Raw genomic sequence first — 20,330 nt, 5'->3', positions numbered from 1 at the left:
GATTTATTCAATGATGCAATGAAATCAATTTAATCAAATAAAAGACTGTTGCTTGAAAAATTTTACGATCCTCAAAAAAGAAAACAAAAATATATTTCTTCTGTAAATATCTTGGGCTCAATTTGCAGATACCATAATAATGTAAAAACCTTAGTTTTTTTTTTTTATTGTAGAAGAATGCATGTTAATGGCCAAGGAACGAAATTTTGTGTGTGAATTAGGTGCACGGTACATATTTGAAATTTTTACATCATCAAATGTAACAAACAAAATGATTGGATTATGAACTCCATACTACATGATTGACAAGGTGAGGTGGGCCTTTTAATAATAATGTGATTGACAATAACCTAATAATAATATTATTTGTGAAAATAATTCATTATTCATCCTATGTATTTAAACAATAATAACAATCCAAAGAATAATTTAAAAAAAAAAAAACCATTGATCACCCAAATGATACTTTAGTGAGGGAATTTTTTTTAACTTCTTGTGACGCCCTAGAAAATCTGACATATGAAAAGGGCCCAAATTCAATAAAAAGGATTATTATTGAGGTTGAGTAGGTATAAAATTTCGAATCGCAAGAACGTAAAGGATGAATTTTCGGACGATTTTCGAAATATTGTTCGGTTTAGATTAGGTCTCAAAATCGTAGTCACCGCGACTTAGGATTTTTAATTCTCGCGCTTAGACCTAGTCCAGACAGAGCCTAGCCCGCGAAAACCAATTCTATTTTCAGTCAGTTGAGTCAAAAATTCATTCAGTCCCGATTTATTAATTAACCCTTTTTCCCCTCAATAATACACAAAAAGATAAATATTTTTAAAATCCCAAATGATGGGCCCCACAAGTCAAAACCACCGTCATCTCACTCTTCTCTCTCTCCTCCTCCCTCACTCCCGCCGGTTCTTTCTCTTTCCCCCTCTCACGTGACCCACTCCCTCTCTCTCTCCCCATCACCATCCCATCATCCCATCACCACCCACCCATCAACACACTCTCTCTCTCTCTTTCCCCTTTTTCCCTCCTGCTGTGCGACGAGACTTGCCCCCCTTTGCACTGCTCATCTTCTTCTTCATTCTTTCTCTTCTTCATTTTCTTGGTTGTTGCAGCTCAGCCCCCCCCCCCTCCTTTCCGTCCTCACCCGACCACCACCGCCACCTACATCAGCCGTCGCCGCCTTGCCCCAGCAGCCTGCCGGCCACTCCATTGCCGCGCCCTCACCTCCGTCGCGCCGGTCGTCGTCCGCAAGCCGCGAGGGCCCAACCGAGACCCCCAGCCCCGGCGCCCGAGACCCGCGACCTCCTCCATTCCCCTCCACCACAGCCCATCTCCACCTCACCCGGCCGGATCTCGTCGCCTTGCAGCCCCGACCACTAGATCCGAGTCCGGGCTCCAGCCGTCGCCGCCATCACCTCGCCCGTAGCCACCCGAACCCGACGCCTTAGCCCCAACAGCCCCCGAAACCACCATCGGCCGGCTTCAGCCGCGACCCCGGATCCCCGGCGCCTATCCGACTTAGATCTGACCCGTTTCGCCGAAATCACTGTTCTGTGAACAGTAAGGGCCGCGAATAGTACCGTGATTGTGATTGATTGATCGCGAGCGAGCGATGGGTTAGGAACGAGAACGCAATTGAATGTCAATTGGAAATTGAAGATTATGGAAAGATTGAATGATTTCAATTGTTTGATCGTCTCATTAATTGATTGAATTGAGTGCTTGAATCGATTATTGACTGTTGTGGATGTTTGATTTGGAGACTGCTCGTCTCATTTTGCGTGAAATATTAGTCGATGAAATTGTGCATTCATGTGATCACGTATGAGATCGAGTTGCATATTTTAGCATGTAAACGGCCTAGGGACAAGTCTTTGAGCATGTGTGTATGAGCATTCGACTAAATTTGATAAATGAACTAATTGAATGTCGAATTGCTTGGGTGGTCACTTGAGAATTATCGTTGGCCCGGGGGTATCGGGGGACGATTCGCGAGTTGCATAATATATCCGTCCCGGGGGTACCGGGGGGATTAATATCGTCGGCCCGGGGGTACCAGGGAACGATACTTAATATTCTAGATATGTCCGTCCCGGGGGTATCGGGGGGACTATCAGTCGTCATTATTGAAGGAATAAAATGATGTCTGGTCCCGCCAGAAAAGCACCAACCGACTAGTGTGCTGAACCTATGGGTCGAAGGTGATAATAAATGGACCGCGTAGGGTGTCCTGTGCATGCAAGTTGTGTGATACTTTGCCAATTACTTGATTGGTTGACTGTTATGTCAAGTTTGCGTCGCATTATGTGTGGCTTCGGAGGGTAAACTTGCATGTGGTTGGATTATCTACTCTGTGATGTTATATCTGTTTGATAGGACGCCCTGGGCGAATCAATGTCATAGCCGGACTTAGGCGTTGACTTCACCGAGATTTATTTCTCATCCCGTCGTGGGCTAACATTTTCGGGTCCCGAGTGATGGAACCCCATGCATGCCAAGATTTGGCTCCTGGATTAGTCTTTTGAAGTAGATGAAGGTTTAACCTTAGTACCTTTGTTTTGAAATCCTCGAGAGCCGCCCTGAAGTGTGGGGTTGTATGTGACTACCGTAGCTCAGTAGGGTTAAAGTTCATCTACTTTTGGTTAATGAATGAAGAAGTCTTTTGAACGAACGACCGTTGAGCTTTCTTAATATACTATCCCCGCTGTTTGTAATTATTTGGGAGTGTAGCGTGTTCCGCATGCGTTTGAAGTACGTAGGTCGATAGCCTGCGCGGGGCGCTATCATCTATGAATTGGTAGGGACGTCTCGAACTCGAGAGTCGGGGTGTGACACTTCTAGTGAAAAGTTAAACTTTCTTGTAATTTTCCAACTTTATTATAATGTGGGCCACCTAAGGCATTATCATGTAAGAAAGTCATTGATTACCTAACGCGTTTTCATATGCTGTTTCTTTTGGCTCTTCTTGACTTTTTCGCTCCGTCTACGAACTCGGAGCGTGGAATTGGAGAAAACCAAGACCAAAAGTTAGCAAGTGCTCTTCTTTCTCTAGTTTTAATAGGAGCCGGAAGGATCTGGTTTGGTCGACCCTCGTTTTATATTTTATTCTGTTTTTTTCTTCTATCTTGATAATTTTGCTCATGTCAGATGGTGGGCCATCATTTCCAGGACCTGTCAAAGAAATTCACATGCAATACTTAGAAGAAGACGCGACCAATTGACATTCGATTATGCCAACCAGTTCATGGAAGCTCGATGAGAAGGCAATGGCCTTGGAAGATTCTTCCAAAATACAAATTATATAATTCTATATATTATTTCGTTATCTGATTTTAAACACTTAACGTCAGAAGGCATCTTCTGGAAAGTTCATGGAATATACCATGATTCATGATTGACAATTTTTCTTTTTTCTTCTTCTAATGAAACTTGGATGAATGGAACGACTTGGGAGGACCACCAAACAGTTGATTGCATCTTCTTTATCAACTCCAACCACTGAAAAATTATCCTCGTGTCAACTTTTTAAGGAGCATTTTTCTGTAAGGACTTGTCATAATGTGAAATCACGTGGGACAGGAGGGAGAACACGACAATTTTCCCTCACGTTGACCGGGAGCAGAGCGGGTGCCCACAAAGTCAACGGTCTTGGTCGTGCTTCTCATAAAATCTAATCACAATAGACCTCCCGTGCCCTCTGCGAGAGAACGCGCGAGACAGAGAGCGGGCGAGCGAGCGAGCGAATTGGGTCCGTGGCGTTTCTAATCTTTCTCCGAGTTATCGCTTCTGCAGTTGCGGCTGCTGGAATGGAGAGAAGAAACCGGGTTAGTTTACTCTGCATCTTTCGTGTTTTTGTATTGTTATTTCTTTGACATGAATGTGATGGAACGATCCTCTGCTTCTAGTTCAAACAACCCCTCAAATGCTAAACATCGTCTGGAATGTTACGGATCTTCTTTTGACGTGAACGATTGCTGAACCAACGTTTGTTCAAAATCACAAGATCCTATTAAAAAAAAAAAAAAAAAAAAACACCTCCAAGCACTCACTATTGATGTTGTACGCTCGGCCTATTAAGTACTGTTTTGCTTTCCACTAAATTTGAAATATCATTTAGATTTCAGAAAATCATGAAAAAATTACGTGTGAATCCACTGATCAACGTTTGCCTATTGCGAAAGTTCTGAAAATTTTGGATCTAAAAACAGTCAAAATGCATTAGTTGCAAGATTCAATTGCAGTCGGCTTGCTGCGATGCTTTCGGCTCCATCCGAACCATAAAACTTCCCATTTGTTTGTTTTGCCAGAAGCATTAGACTTGGTCTGAAAACACTGTGTTTTACTTAGGTTTCCTTGATTTGACAGGAATCATCTTCAACCTCCTCCTCGTGTGGAATCATTCATGAAGTATTCTTGAGTTTTAGAGGTCCAAATACTCGTGAGGGATTCACGGATCTCCTCTATAGAGACCTGACAAATGCAAGGATCGTGGTCTTTAGAGATGACAGAAACCTCCGTGGGGGAGAAGAGATCAATCAGGCGCTCAAAGATGCGATCCAGCGGTCGAGGATCTCGATAGCTATCTTCTCCAAAGACTACGCCTCCAGTAAAAGTTGCCTCATGGAGCTGGCACAAATGTGGGATTGCAGTCAATCAGAAGGACAGACTATTATCCCTATTTTCTATGATGTCACTCCCTACCAAGTGAAAAAACAGGCTGGGCCTTTTGCAAAGTCCTTCACGGATCATAACAAAGACAAAAAAGTCCACAAAAATACCATCAAAAAATGGAAGGAGGTTCTTCATTCGGTCGGGGAATTAAGCGGATTTGAGAGGCAGAAAATAGATGGGGGGTAATTCTTTTGCTTCTGTTTTCTTTTTCCTTTCCTAGAAGATCGAAAAAAAAATGAAGGATTAGGATGGTGTGAAAATGAACCCCTGCCTTTTTCTAAAAATGATGTGTATAATCACATCGATGATGATGCATGGCTAGAGAGATCTTTAAGGTTAGTATTTGTTAAATGGATCGCTAATTTAACCAGTCGAATTCTAGATGCCTATCGAGTAACTGGCGACCTCGATTAGAAGGCAAGTTGAAAATTGACTCGACTCATTAGGTAACTGCGAATTAGACCAGCCGACCAGGTGGACCATGCTCTGCTCGTTCCCCTTTGGCTAGGACTTCTGTTATGCAGTACTTTTGCTATCAATGTCGAAATTGCTACGTGCATGGAAGGGAAATAGACCGTGTATTAGATCTTGCTCTCCTTTCCAATTGAAGATTCCCCCTGCCCCTGTTGGTTGATTTAATTTTTGTCGGTTCACTCCCCCACTTGACTTTTGTCTACTTTGTTTCAATATTTCTGGTAATTGTTGTGATCCTTGGGCTTCATCACTCATGTTTTGCAGGCGTATGACCGCTACCCTAGAAAGAGTTGTTGCACGTGTCAGTCAGCTGTTGAGGAAGGATGACCAACTTGTCACCGACAAACTAGTTGGAATCGATCTTCATGTTCAAAAGGTGATGGCAAAGCTTTGCGTTGTCACCAGCGATGGACAAGCGACCGGGGGAGACGTACGTGTCGTGGGAATATGTGGTATGCGGGGTGTCGGGAAGACCACACTTGCGAAGGTTGTCTTCAACAAGATTCATACGTTGTTTCAAGCATGTTGCTTCCTCGAAGGTATTAATTCGAAAGGACTCGTGTCTTCCCAAGAAAAGTTGATTGCTGACCTTCAGAAAGGAAATCGTGAATCGCTGGGAGATTCTACAGAGGGTATTAAAATAATATCAAGTCTATTTGGAAAAATGAAGGTTCTCATTTTACTTGATGATGTGCATAATGATGAACAAATCAAAGGATTAGCTGAGAAGGTTAGGTGGTTCGGTCCAGGAAGTAGAATTATTGTGACCACACACAAAAGAAATGTTCTGAAGTGCTTCGACTTTAGAGCAGCCGAAAAAGATGAAGATAGGGCAGCTGAAGAATACGAAGTTAGAAAAATGGGAGATGAGGATGCTCTTGACCTCTTTAATAAGCATGCTTTTCCAGGGGGTGCTCCCCCAGATGACCCCGAGTACGTTTCCTTGTCCAGAGACATCGTCGGAGCTCTTGGAGGGATTCCTATGGCTATTGTGCTTCGGGCAGAATATTTAAAGAAGAGGAAGAACATAGAAATATGGAGGAATACTCGGGATACCTTAAACAATCATCCAGAGGAGAGAGACGTAAAAGCTGCCTTTATGGCCAGTTATGATTATTTAGATGGTCATACACAGGAGATATTCCTGGACATAGCATGCTTTTTTAGTGGAAAGGATGAGAGAATTCCTTCTTACATGTGGGGGGCTTGTGGTTACCGTCCTCCTAACGGAATAGAGTTGCTTTGCGACTTGCACTTATTGGAAGTTGGAGAAAATAATGAGCTAAGAATGAACGATTTGATACGAGAAATTGGCAGAGACGTGGTCAAGAGGAAAGATCGTTTTAACCGCTGCAGGTTTTGGAATCATGAGGATGCACGTTCAGTTCTGAAAATTTGTGTGGTTAGTTTTCAAAGTCTCTAGAAATTTCTTTTAGAGGGTTACGAAAGCGTTACAAATAAATCTTCCATTCCCATTCCCATTTAACAGAAACTTACTTCTCTTTTAACACGGTTTTGAGCATGTAGCGAATAACCGCGGACTTTTTAAATTTGATTTGTATCATTTCATCAAAAGGAGTTGGGAGAAATTAAAATTTTTCTACTTATTCATACTTTTTTCGGCAACTGATACTTGACAGGGTACTGAAAGTGGACATGGCATCGGTCTCCTTGTAAAAGGCATCGGTCTCACAGTTGAAAAGGACTGTTTTACATGTGAAGAATTTCGCAGAATGTTGGATTTGAAGTACCTCAGACTGGACCGGGCTACGATCCAGGGAAATACTGAGAACCTTCCTCCAGATTTGAGGTGGCTTGATTGGCGAGAGTGCCATTCGATTCCTAAGCTTGATAATATGCAATTGGAGGAGTTGGTCATTCTCGATCTGTCTTGGAGTCCGGTCACCAAAGATTCAGAATTCTGGACACAAATCAGGGAGGTAAGGCCAATATTTTTGCTTTTCTAAATCTCATGTAAAGATGATAGATATATGAGCCGAGGAAGGTCTGACATCTTCTTTTGCACAAACGTTGCAGAAGGTGGAGAAGTTGAAAGTCTTGAACCTACAAGGATGTGTTGACTTACATCCATCGTTGAACTCTCCAGCTCCCATCAATTTGGAGATGTTGATACTGGAAGATTGTTATCGGTTAATTAAGATTAGGCCATTCATTAGTGATCTGACGAACTTGAGTTCCTTAAATTTGAGAAAGTGCAGGCTAGTCACGGAGTTGCCCCCAGAACTGTACAGCATGGCATCTTTGAGGGAACTTCTGATCGATGAAACTGGCATCGAACGAATTCATATCCCGAAAAGGTCTATGGAGAAACTTGAGACACTTAGTGCTTGTGGCTGTGAAAAGTTGACGCGTATATCCACAATGGGCCACCTCACGGAACTCAAACGTCTTGCTCTGGATGGTGCTCCAATTAGGAATTGGCATGTGTTTCCCTTTGAATTTCCTCCCAATCTTCGGAGGCTTTCTTTAAGGAATTGTCGTGAGTTCGCAAATCTTCCACGGTCCATCGAGAACCTGAGGCTGCTGGAGGAAATGGACCTTTCATACACTGGAATCACGGTAATGCCACCATCAGTCAAGCATTTGAGTAATTTGAAGACGCTGAAGATGGAAGGCACTCACCTGGAAAAATTTCCTGAAAATATTGTGGAGTTAAAGAAACTGGAAGAGATAGATTTCTCTCGCTGCAGAAGTATGAAGGTCCAAGGTGGTTGTGATCTTTCAGGATTGTCCTCTTTGAGAATTTTGAAATTAGCGTCATCCAATGTGGCTGGCCTGCCTGAGAGCATTCGTCGTCTCTCTCGACTCCAAACCCTTGACGTAAGCAAATGCCAACAACTTCAAGCGCTACCAGAGTTGCCTTCCAGTTTGCTCAGTCTCCGCTGGGGATCCAAAATCATGGCCGTCCCCAAATTGACAAATCTGACAAATCTAAAAGAGCTATGCTTGATCCATGATATGCGGTCAGAAGCGGGGTCATCGAATCAGACACCAGATATCGGGTGGATCGCGGGATTAACGAGTCTAGTGACCTTGGAATTGTCCCTTCCAGATGTCACCAATCTCCCTGGGAATTTGAGCGCCCTTACGCAGTTGCGGAAACTCACTTTATCCCACATGAAGGAGCTAGACCTCACACAACATCCCTTGCCCTCAACCTTATGGACTCTGTGTCTCAAACTCTGCGAGATTCAAGTGCCAAAATTTTCTGGTCTGCAATTATTGTCAGAACTAGAGCTAGAGGAGTGCGATTTAGCAGAGACTCATGATCTTGAAAAGTTAGAGCTTTTGGAAGTCCTCACAATTACTGATTGCAACGGTATAACAAACCTTAAAGGGCTCAAAGATTTACGACGTCTCAGGAAGGTGCAAGGTATCTTTTCTGCTCGACCCGGCCTACCAAAATTCTCCCATCCTGTTGAATTGGACATAATCCCTCGGGATCCTTATCCATTGGTGGCCTAATATTCTCTGTCCTGTACGAACTGCTGTTGTACTTTCGGCTCCTCGACAGGACAATCTCCTTTTAGTCTGAGAAACTGGAGAGCGACCTCTCTAAGGTACATGCTCCAATTCTGTTTACAACCCTTTTTAGCCAAAACACAGGTTGGATGTTATCGTTGCCACAAATTCCTTCTGGTGTATATTACATTGGATCTGTGCAGGGCCACAAAATACCCCAGGCAAATTCTTTGAGTCCGGCGATCCGTAGTGGCATCAGCAATCTCACACCAAAACCATTGCCGAAGGTAATGCCGACACTTGAACAGCTGCATATTTTGTTGTTCTATTTGCACTGCTTTTACAAAGGTGCGGTTCAACAAGACACCATTTACTGTTATTCGTAGCATGTAGGATGCGTCCAAAAGCTGCCACTGCCACGCAGCTGTTGGATTCGGCTGAAAAAGAGAAAACGAAGAAGGGCAATAAGATCCGGCATCATGGGGGCCTGTGCTTTCGTCGGCTTTGCTGGTGACCTCCATCCTCAACATCACCTTCAGCGTTGCCATTCCAAGTCGTCGGGTTCTCAAATCTCCTGGAGTTGATGATAGGATAGGATGGTGATCGAAATGGATATGACGGAGATCTAATGAGGAGGAATTACAAGAGAGTGCGCTCGCGACTATGAAATTGAATGTGATGATTGCGATGTTGAGAGAAAATGAGTGAGAGAGAGGCATCTTTGAATTGATTTGTTGCATGGAAAAGGAAACGTTTCGTTTATCGTTCTCTTCTCCTCTTCGTATTTTGATTCGCTTCCCTCGCGTGTTTTGATAGAAATCCCGGTTCATGGTGATGGCTCAACTCGTCCAATCGGAAACGATGCTTGACTACATATAAATTTATGAATAACAAGGAAGTTTGGCAAAGGCAGTTTTGTGGTTAAGGCGCATCATCCAAAAGTCAGTTCTCTGTAACTTCCTTTGGCACTACTTGAAAAGGAATTAAAAATTGACACAAATGATCTTTGAACTTCGGCCAAATATATAATGTGATCCATGAATTTTTAATTTATTCAATATTGTCCATTAACTTTAACCAAATGCACATTGTGGTTCTTGAACTTTTAATCTATTCAATATGATCTTTGAATTATATGAAAATGTGTAATATTATACAATTTAAATTAATAGGAAGACAACATTGAAATTTTTTATATAGTTTAGGGAGTAAATTAATCATGCACCAAAAGTCCGGAGATCACTTTTTTTTTTGTCAAATCTAGAGATCACCTTAAACAAATTAAAAGTCCAAGTGCCACATTGTACATTGAGCTAAAGTCAATGAACCGTTTGTGTCACTATCCATGTTGCATAAATTTAGTGAATGAATGGGAACAAATGGAATCGAGACTCGAGGCGTGATAACACTCACTTTAAGGAATTATTTGCCCCCACAACATTGTTAATGGTTATCGATAACAATCCTCTAGATACAGAGTCTCAACGAGAATATTAGATAACAATTATAATATTTCTCTAAGAACTCTTGAAGGAAACAATCGAAAACAAATGTTGTGCTTCTCTTGTTTGAGGAGAAACGAAAATTGGAAGTAGAAGAAGAGAAGTGAATATTGAACAAATTCATTTAATATAAATTACAGGAATGAACACAACCTTTCATGCTCTTCCGAACAAAACATAATTTCTTGTTGAAAAATTGAAACCATTGGACATAATTAGTTAATTAAAAATTCGAAATTAAAACTAATGAAATAATTGCAACTCCTACAAGAATAGTCGCACTATTTCATTAGGACTCTACAGTTGATTTATTATTGTAATTTTAAAAAAAATAAGCATTGATTAGAACAATTATTACCTGCAACCATGCTAAGAGCCAAAATCATGCAATTATTTGCTCATGCAGGTATGGTAAAGTCTAGCCCACTTGCCCATTTCTTAATTTGAAAGGCTATAATAGCCTTCTAACTAATAAAGTATTTCGCATTTTCTCTTTTATTCTATGTGGGATGAAGTAAATACACTTTTTGTTTGTTTTGCGAATAAATTTCAACAATCCCTAACTTAAAACTACAAACTAATTGAAAAAAGTTAAAAAAATTATATAAAAAAAGAGAGAGAGTTAAAGGTGCCTAATAGAAAGTTAGAAAACCTTAATTTTTACATTAATTAGGTAAAATGTCCGATTATTCCACTTATGTTGCATTGATGTTCCTAAAAGGGTTGATATATGAAGATGTTATTAGTAACCAATTAGATATGTTGAAAAGTATGCAATTAAACATATAAATGTCGACTAATAACAAAATGCAAACTGATTGAAAAATGATCTTAAGACATCAATATTAGAATGATAAAAGAGAGAGTTAAGAGTTACCTAATCAGTAACTATTAACTCATACACCAATTCTATAAAAGAGTTAAATTCTCTCTTCAACTGCGGTTACTGTTATTTTAAGGAATAACATAATATCATTTGACACTTCCCATGTGTACAATATTATATTTCCTTGCACTTAGCTCTGTCCTTTATATTATCATTTGAATAGATTCGTATCCGTATGTTTTTTTTTTTTTTTTGCCCTGATAGCAAGTTTATCGTTGCCTTTGTCCTTTGGGATATAAAAACTTAAAGAGTGATTTTTCTAAAGAAGAGCACATCAGAAATGGTTACATCGTAATAAATTATCTAACACATTGATTGTCAATCGATTGTTATGTGATTAGATAATACACTTCAATTTTCTTATCGGGTCCTTCATCCTTTTTCAAAATAGCAAGCTTTGGAAGATGAATCTTTCTTCTTACGTGTTAGGATTTTGCAAATGCAACTAAATACTATTAGGTTGTGTATGGTAACATTTCTGTTCTTGGGAACATATTTGAAACAAAAACATTTTTTTGTGTTTCTGCTCCCAACTATGATTTTCGAGAACAAAAACGTGTTTGGCAAGTACAAAAAAAAAAATACTTTTTCACCAAAAGGAAGGATCTACAACAGGCGGCCGGCGGTGGGCGGCGACAGCCGACCGGTGATCGGTGGTGGGCGACCGGAGGGTGACGAACAGCGGCCGGGGGCAACCAACGGCAGGCGACGGGTGGTGGCGGCCGGCGACTGCCGATTGGCGGCGGTGGTGGCCACTTCATCTCCTCGCCGACGATGGTGAGTGGTTGTGGCTTGTACAAGTTCGCCCTCAAGTTGTTTTTAAAAAGTGTTCCAAAACCCAAAAAGAAGTTTTTTTTTCTCATTTTTGCTCCAAAAGTGTTTTTGTTTCTCAAAAGTGTTCTCGGAACACTTTTGGAACAATTTTTTACCATACGCGTTTCTGGAGTGTTACAATGCAGACCCTTACATTATGATTATAACGTGAAAGAAGAGGGCCAAACGTGGAATGACGAAACTTTCACTAAGACAGAGGATTTTTTTTTACTTTTTTTTTTTTAATTTAATAGCACATGAAACTTTAATTTCTGTCCAATTTATCCCTTATTCATTCTGTATTTGTTATTAAAGCTCCTCCTTCTCAAGGATGAAAAAAAATGGAAAAATCACGGGAATAAATGAGACCATTCTTTACATTCGCATGTATCTTGCAACCGGATCACCGTTGAACCATCTCCGGCACCGACGGCGCCATTTATGGTTCATGGTTTTTGTGTGTCCGGTTCTCTTCTTGTACCTAGTCCTTTTGGAAAGTTCAATACATTCTTACCTTACCAAAAAAAAAAAAAAATGAGACCATTCTTTGAGGCAATCTTAGAAATAGCCAGCCAAAGATGCCCAAAAATTTGAACATGAGCGAAATATTAAGGTTCCTCAACTCGTGAGAATTTGTTTTTACTAATGTTCGGAACTATGATATCAGAAAAGACAAGTGTATTCATCGTGTGTAATGATTTATGAAGAAATTCCGAGAATTACGAGTTGCACAAGCGCCGGTGGTTTGGCTGAAAATGCCCATCGCTGTGTCCCCGCTCCCTGTTATGCTTCTTTAGATGTACATTAAGCGTGCTTGTAGTAATACTTAGCCTCGCGGAGAAAATTGTTACTTTGCTAATGGATTCTATAGTGATGTGAGCAATACAAAAGGCAACAAAATGATTCAGAGGTGGAAGAAAAAAATGAATTATTACCGTAGCATCGTTGAAGTATCGTAGAAAGCATGTATCACACTTCTGAATTAACTCACCCGATAAATTATCTACTTTGACAGATCCCGCATTGAACATTACTATTTTGTGTTTTGATACATAAGTAAACCCTTTCCTAATAGGCAAAAAGGTCCCAATTTCAGCATATATTCCAATTATATTCAAACTTTTTATCTCATAAGAAACCTATAACTTTTACTTTTGTCCTAATTCTATTGATCTAGTTTAAAAAAAAAAAAGCCCAACTTTAGCATATGTCTCAATTACATCCAAAAATAAATTTCTCTCATAAAAAATCATCAACTTTTACCTTTGTCCCAATTTTACAACCATCAGCTTTCCATCTATAATCACCGTCTAGTAAGTACCGACACTCTCTAGAGGCCCACGTGTTGTGTTGTGTTGTGTCGTGTCGACACTCCGACACACTTTGACCTGCGACAAACACGTGATCAGTATTCTAGCCACGTCGGTGACACGCGAGTCTAGCATCTCGATATGCCATTTCGACATGCACGGGGTAAATTTTACGCATTTTCAATAAATTATGGTTAAAAAGTAAATTTATCAAATATCCACCCCTCCCCCCAAATTAATATACCTAGCCATAAAAAAACCTAATCGCTAATCTCTAAAAGAAGAAAAAGAAAAACTTACTGCTGATATTGTTATATATATATATATATATATATATATATATATATATATATATATGATCATTTATCAAGTTAATATATAACATGTTCCAACATGTTGAAATTCTCTTTTTTTTTAGAAATGACTTGTCGGCATATTGTGTCTTGTTGTGTCATGTCATGTCATGTCGCGTGTCAATGCTACTTAAATCACCGTTAGTTAATCCTACATAACTCAAATTTTCTTGTCAAACTTACTACTGGATGTTTGAAATTCGAAAACAACAGGTTTCAAGAATGATAAGATTTGAGATCGTTCGTCCAAATAATATCTCCATGTCTAGCCGTTCTTTAGGCTATTGAGTATCGGAGAGAATCCAAAAGGCACCGTCTTGAGTGACTCTATATCCCATGGCAATGTGTAGGGAAAGCAAGTAATAGAAGAGAAGTTGGGGAAATTTTTCTATTAGCTTTGTTGAGGTGTAATTCATTAACGACATGAAAATACCACGTAGGATTAACTAATGATTATTAAAGAGTTTAGGACTGTTTGGGTTTGAATTGACATCTAAACAATAAATTTAGGGCTGATTAGACAACTAATGTTGTTTCTTTTTGGTCGGAAAACCACTTATCTAACATATAAGCATATAATTGTTATATAATAAACAGTAAAATACATATTTTTCAGTTATTCATGAAAATTAAAATTCAATCTAATTATCTAGCCGACCTTGATCAAAAATGAAAAAGGAAAATTGATCCAATGTTAAACATATTTTTATATTTAGATAACATCTAAATATACCAAAAGACAAGCACAAAAGGGAAAAAAAAAATGAAACTTCTTGCTGTTCTACTTCTGCCATGAAGAAATTAATTAGTATCAATTGTAGAATCAATCTCATAATATGTGGATCAAAACTTTAAAATATAGTTAAAACTTTTCTTTGAATAATTTGAGGTGAGTTTGAAGTGAATAAGGTGTAACTAGATTTTTAACCACATCTAGCAATTCATATTAGAAAGTGAAAAGCTAAAAGGAAAGAAAACAATAAGTGAAGTTTAGCTTCGAAAACCTACATATTATCTTTGGAAAAACAATCACAAGGTTAAGATCAACTAGATAATTAGATTGACTTTTAATTTTCAACTTTGAAAAAAAGTTTCATTAAACTATTTAATAAAAAATATGATGTATTCACATCACGTAATCCCAAGACGAAATCAAGGTTGACATCCTCCCATGGTGTAACTAGAATAGGTAGAGGCATATATAAACCAGCATTGGTACCTCTGGTTTTTTCCATATGACATACCCCGTACCTCTCTACAAATCGAGTCACATCATGCGCCATTCGAGGCCAATAAAAGTGCTCACATAGCAAGGCCATCGTCTTATCCAATCCAAAGTGCGCAGCTAGACCTCCCGCTTGACTCTCAATAATAATGAATTCCCTCAAAGAACATTGAGGGATACACAGCTTGTTGCCTTTGAAAAGAAAGTCCTCAATCAGAAATTGGTGAAAGGGCCCAATTTTGTACTTACTCTAAATATCTCCAAAATAAGGATCATCAACAAACAAATTCTTAAAAGAATCAAATCCCAAAACCCTCACCCGCATCATAGACAATAGAGAATATTTTCTGCTCAATGCATCTACCACCTTATTCAAGACTCCAACTTTATGTATAATGGAAAACCTGAAAGCCTGAAGAAACGCCACCCACTTTGCAAATATAGCATTCAGTTTATGCTGCCCTTTAATGTACTTCAAGGCCTCATGATCAGAATACATAATAAATTCCTTCGAAATAAGATAGTGCCTCCGATGCTCCAAGCTCCTCACTATGGTGTAAATTCCTTGTCATAAGTCGAATACCTTCTCTTCGCTTCGTTCAACTTCTCATTGAAGAACGCCACAAGTTTAGTTTTCCGGCTCCGAACGCCCCCAATACCAATGCCCGAGGCATGACAATGCACCCAAAAAATCTCACTAAAATCTAGATGCACTAAAATTGGGGCTTCAGTCACCTCTTTCTTCAACAACCGAAACGTAGCATCCGCCTCTTTGGTTCACGAAAATCTGCCTCCTTTCAAACAATCCGTAAGATGCACAATAATGGTGTTGAAATCCCGAATAAATCTCCAATAAAAGGATGCTAACCCATGAAAACTACGTAACTCATGAATATTCTTCGACATCTCCCAACTCGTAATTGCCTCGATCTTAACTAGATCCATCTAAATGCCTTCCATCGACACAATATACCCCAAAAAGGTCACATGATCGGTTAAAAAGTGACACTTCTTGGTGTTGGCAAATAATTTATGCTCCTTTAATGCCTCAAATACTTTTCTTAAGTGCTGCAAGTGTTGCTCAATCGATGCACTATAAACCAAAATATCATCGAAATAAACGACAACAAATTGGCCAATAAAATGACGAAAAAACCTGATTCATCAGCCTCATAAAAGTGCTCGGCGCATTAGACAACTCGAAAGGCATTACCATTCACTCATACGGACCATCTCTAGTCTTAAACGATGTCTTCAACTCATCTCCAGGCTGCATCCTAATCTGATGATAACCACTCCTTAAGTCTATCTTCGAAAAAAAAAGTCACCCCATGTAACCGATCAATCAAATCATCAAATCGTGGGATAGGGAAGCGATACTTAATTGTGATTTTGTTGACAGCTTTGCTATCTATGCACATTCTCCACGACCTATCTTTCTTAGGAACCAACAAGGCCGACACTGCATAGGGACTCGTGCTTTCTCAGATCGCGCCTTTCTCTAATAGCTCCCGCACTTATCTCTCCTCAAGTTCCTTAGAACTCATTCCGTAAGCTGTCTTATTGGGAATAACAGCTCCTGGAATGAGATCAATACAATGCTAAATGTCTCTCATGGGTGACAACCCATGTGGCATCTCTTCCAAGATAACATCAGCAAACTCCTCCAACAAGGATAGAACTTGTGTAGGAATTTTGGAACTGTCATAATTCTGCTCCATCACCACAACGGCAAAAAGTTCATGCGCGTTCATCGCCTCTGCCTAGAATTCTAACCTGGACAACTGATTATTCTTCTCCTCCTTTCTCAAATCTGAAGGACCTAGGGTAATGATCCGGCCATTCTTCTTGAAGGTATAGGTATTTTTGAAGCCATCATGTTGTGTCTTTCTATCAAACTACCACGGCCTACCCAACAAAATATAACAAGCATCCATTAGGACCATATCACACCACACCTCATCATCATACTTTTTCCCAATCAAAAACTGCATAGGACACTTCTTGCTCACCTTCACCTCATTCCCTTTCTTAAGCCACAACAGCTTGTATAGTTGAGGATGATATTCTATTTTTAGCCCCAACTTCTCCACCATGATAGTGGACACCACATTCTCATAGCTTCCCCCATCTATTATCATGTTGCATACTTTTCCTCCACTAGTACACTTAGTATGAAAAATATTATGCCTAAGCCATGATTCATTTTCCCCACAACAACATTTGAATCTCTTCTAACGACTAGGGACTCACCCAAATCAGCATAGATAATCTCTTCCCGATCCGGATCCGCATCCTCTTGTTCTCCATCAGATTCATCAAAGACCGGATCTTCATCAAAGACTGAATTATCAACAAGCATCACAAACTCTCTATTCGGACAATCAGCAGTGAAATGACCGATTCCCTAACACTTGTAACACCGCTTGGTCGTAGCTCCTCCCCCGCTAGTTCTAGCACTACTCTGTCTCTCCTTGGATACAGGTTTAGAACTCGCATCCTTAACTGTTGTTGGTGTCGAATTGGTTGAAGAACTCCTTGCTTTTCCTCGGAATTCTTTCTCTGACTATCGATTCTGAAATTTAGAATTGCTGCCCTACCTTTTACATTGCTCTTCCACCTTCAAGGCTAATCTGCACACATCCTTATAGGTTCAATACTGCTGTAATTGGACAACATTAGAAATTTCAGTCCGCAGCCCCGCCACATATCGAGCAACTGTTTACTCGTCTTCCTCAGCCACATCACAATGCATCCGCAAACGATCAAACTCCTCGGTATACTGCTCGATTGTTAAATCTTGTTGTTTAACATTATGATATTCAATAAACACCTCCCGCCTATAATGAGTATGCATGAATTTTCTTTGCGACAATTTCTTCATCTTATCCCAATGAACCACCTTTGATTTCCCCTCTCTAGCATGCTGCTTCTTCACATGCTCCCACCATATCGAAGCATGTTTCCGTAGTCTTATAGTAACTAATTTAACTTTCTGCTCTTGAGTCGGATCTTTAATATCAAAGATCCTTTCTACCGTATGCAACCAATCAATAAACTCATTAGGATGAGCCTTACCTTGAAACTCATGAATCTCGATCTTCATCCCGAAATTATGAGAAGAGGGATGATTTCCGTGTCATACTCCCCGATTCCGTCCTTAGTTCAGAACCCCGAAAGGATTGACGTTCTCCTCTTCATTATCGGATGAATCCTCAAATTCTGCTCCTTCCTCGGATTGAACAGCCAACCTCGCCCGCACAAGTTGTCACTCCAAATCCTGGATCCGCCTTCCATGTTCTTCAATTTTTATGTCTCGCAGGTCTCTTTGACACGGTTGTTCCTCCGCTTCGAAAATGACTCTACGTCCTCAGCTAGCACGACCCCGCCATCCACGACCCGCGTCATTCTATTCAGCCATTAGTTTAAGGCAACCTATGCTCTGATACCAAATAATACCGAAATGCAACAAAAATTGACTAAACAATGATTTGGGATTGAAAAGAGGAACAATTTGTTCTCTCAATTACAATTATCAAATCGATAGAATAATATCCAAGTCTACGAAACCTAGGAGTCTTACCACCCTTTTATACGGTGTTAACCCTTATTACAATAGAAATCACAAAATTACGAAAACGCCACCGAAATTACAAACAATGCCCTAAAACCCATCTAAACGACTCTGAAACGCGAAAAAGAACCGGCAGCAGAATTAGAAGCCGAGTTAGAGCGCTTGCGCTTGGATGCTGGTACTTCTTCCAACCAATCATATCAGGAAATGATAAGGTTCTCTGTCTTCTGATTTACGCTTGATTCCCGGATGTAGGGGGCTCTCTGAGGAGCATTGGGTTTCCCCGATGCTTGCATATGCATGGAACTGGTTGTAGAATTTTGTGTATTCTCACCGTCAAAACGATGGTAGTGTTTCGGTTGTTCTGTTTGTCTTGGAAATGTAAACCAACCTCACGTGAAGTTTCCTTCACTTGTTCCGTGGAAGGCCGGCACAAGAGCAATCATTTAGATTGTGCGGGCATTTGATGTTTATATTTGCTGCAGCAGAGTCTCAACATATGAAGATTTTAAACGGAGAAAAGTCTCTGAGATTTACTTTATTCTAATTCTGCATGTTTCGCAGCTTTATCCCTTTATTTGGTCAGATTGAACTCCACATGGTGGTCAGATTTTTACTTCATTTGTACTCCCGATTTTTCATTTTGCGCCGTTGCTACCTACTCATCTGTTCAAGCCGTTAGTGCTTAGCACAAAAACCATGGAGAACTTTCTTCATCACAAGTTCTCTTTTTTGGGGCATTTTTCCAAACTAGGTGGAAAAAACAAACTAATTACCAAACCAGGTGTTGACTTTTTTTATTTACCAAATCGGGTGTTGCTCGGCAGTCACACCGCCGATCGGCGGGGGAAGTGGTGGCCCGCCCCCCGCTCGGCACCATCGATGCCGAGCAGGGGCTATTCGGCACCGCCAATGCCGAACGGGCGGCCGCCCCGATCCGCCAAATTTAATTAATTTTATTTTTCATTTAAAATATGAGATAATTTGCATTGATTAACTTTCCATGTAAATTTGCCCAAAAAAAATTTTCCATCTAAATTTGGTTTTGCCCATTTAATTGTTTATCACATAATTACATGAAGATATAGAGTAAATTTGCCGAGAAGGGACCGATTCAAGAGTAAAAAGACGAAAAGGGGGTCATTCCCGACAAGTGAGCTTGGGTTGATATGTGAATGATGGAAGCTAAAGGGGCAAAAAGGTAATTTTCGTATGTGCATGCATTTGGACTTGGTCGGGGGTATCCTCGCACTCCAAAGGGCTAGGTGCTTATGAAAATTCACGTGCAATTGACTAATCTTAAGGAACCAAACTCTTAGCTAGGGCTGAAGCTTGAATTCATCCGAACAAAAAAAAAAAAAATTCACGCGACAAACTAAGAAGTCTCACAAGCAATCGGTTGATTTAACAACCCGTGGATTAAGCGCATAGCGATTTCGGCGCATCGCGAGAATTCTTATAATTATGTATGTATATGTAGCAACCGATATCACGCCAAAGCATATGATATTCGTGCCTCATGTTTGAATGAGGAGGGCCGCAAAAAATAAAAAAATAAAAAGGCATTCTCTTGTCGAATGAGACTGTCATCACTTGCACCGACCTCCGAGAAACCAAGCAAAGGATTAGCCGGAGAAAAAAAGGAAAAAGAAAAAAAAAGGTCATCAAGAAGATTGGCTTTTGACTATGCTTGAAAATCAAAGATGGCCCAGAAACTAAGATGCCTCTTCGGCTATTCAAAGAATGGCTTCTTCAGAACATGCAATTTGCAATTTTTTATTTTATTTTAATCATGTTTTGCCAATCAATAGTTACCCAAGTTGCTTTCTTGTGTAAGTGGAGCAAAAAAAACATGGCTGGTGAACAAACCGAAAAGTTCAATGTACATGATATTGAAGAGATTAATTAACATTGAAAGGACATTAAGGCAGTCTTTTTTCTTTTTGGGGGGGTTGGTCGAAGTTCATTTTAGTACTTGGAAAGAGGCAAATTTCACGAGCCGATGTTGACTTTTTGACTAGACCCTAAGGCTC

General features: G+C 40.1%; 1 protein-coding gene and 1 pseudogene across 4 annotated transcripts in view; both read left to right on the top strand.

The window, feature by feature from the left end:
* The window catches only part of LOC115736061 (disease resistance protein RPV1-like), a 38,925-nt gene extending 29,387 nt beyond the window's left edge, over positions 1-9,538 (top strand). For 2 of the 4 annotated variants that reach the window (XM_048277575.1, XM_030667556.2), the window contains 2 exons: positions 7,189-8,732; positions 8,838-9,538. In XM_048277575.1, coding sequence (XP_048133532.1) covers positions 7,189-8,637 — 1,449 coding nt within the window. In that variant the 3' untranslated portion in view covers positions 8,638-8,732; positions 8,838-9,538. The remainder of the gene's footprint in view (positions 1-7,188; positions 8,733-8,837) is intronic. The other 2 variants (XM_030667559.2, XM_030667558.2) reach the window with 2 other exon arrangements.
* Positions 3,736-20,330, top strand: part of LOC115736064 — a 116,457-nt pseudogene continuing 99,862 nt past the window's right edge.

This window comes from Rhodamnia argentea, chromosome 4 (genome assembly GCF_020921035.1).
Source record: "Rhodamnia argentea isolate NSW1041297 chromosome 4, ASM2092103v1, whole genome shotgun sequence".
NCBI classification, from domain to species: domain Eukaryota; kingdom Viridiplantae; phylum Streptophyta; class Magnoliopsida; order Myrtales; family Myrtaceae; genus Rhodamnia; species Rhodamnia argentea.
The sequence above is the reverse complement of the archived record's forward strand: the minus strand, read 5'-3'. Positions and strand labels throughout refer to the sequence as shown.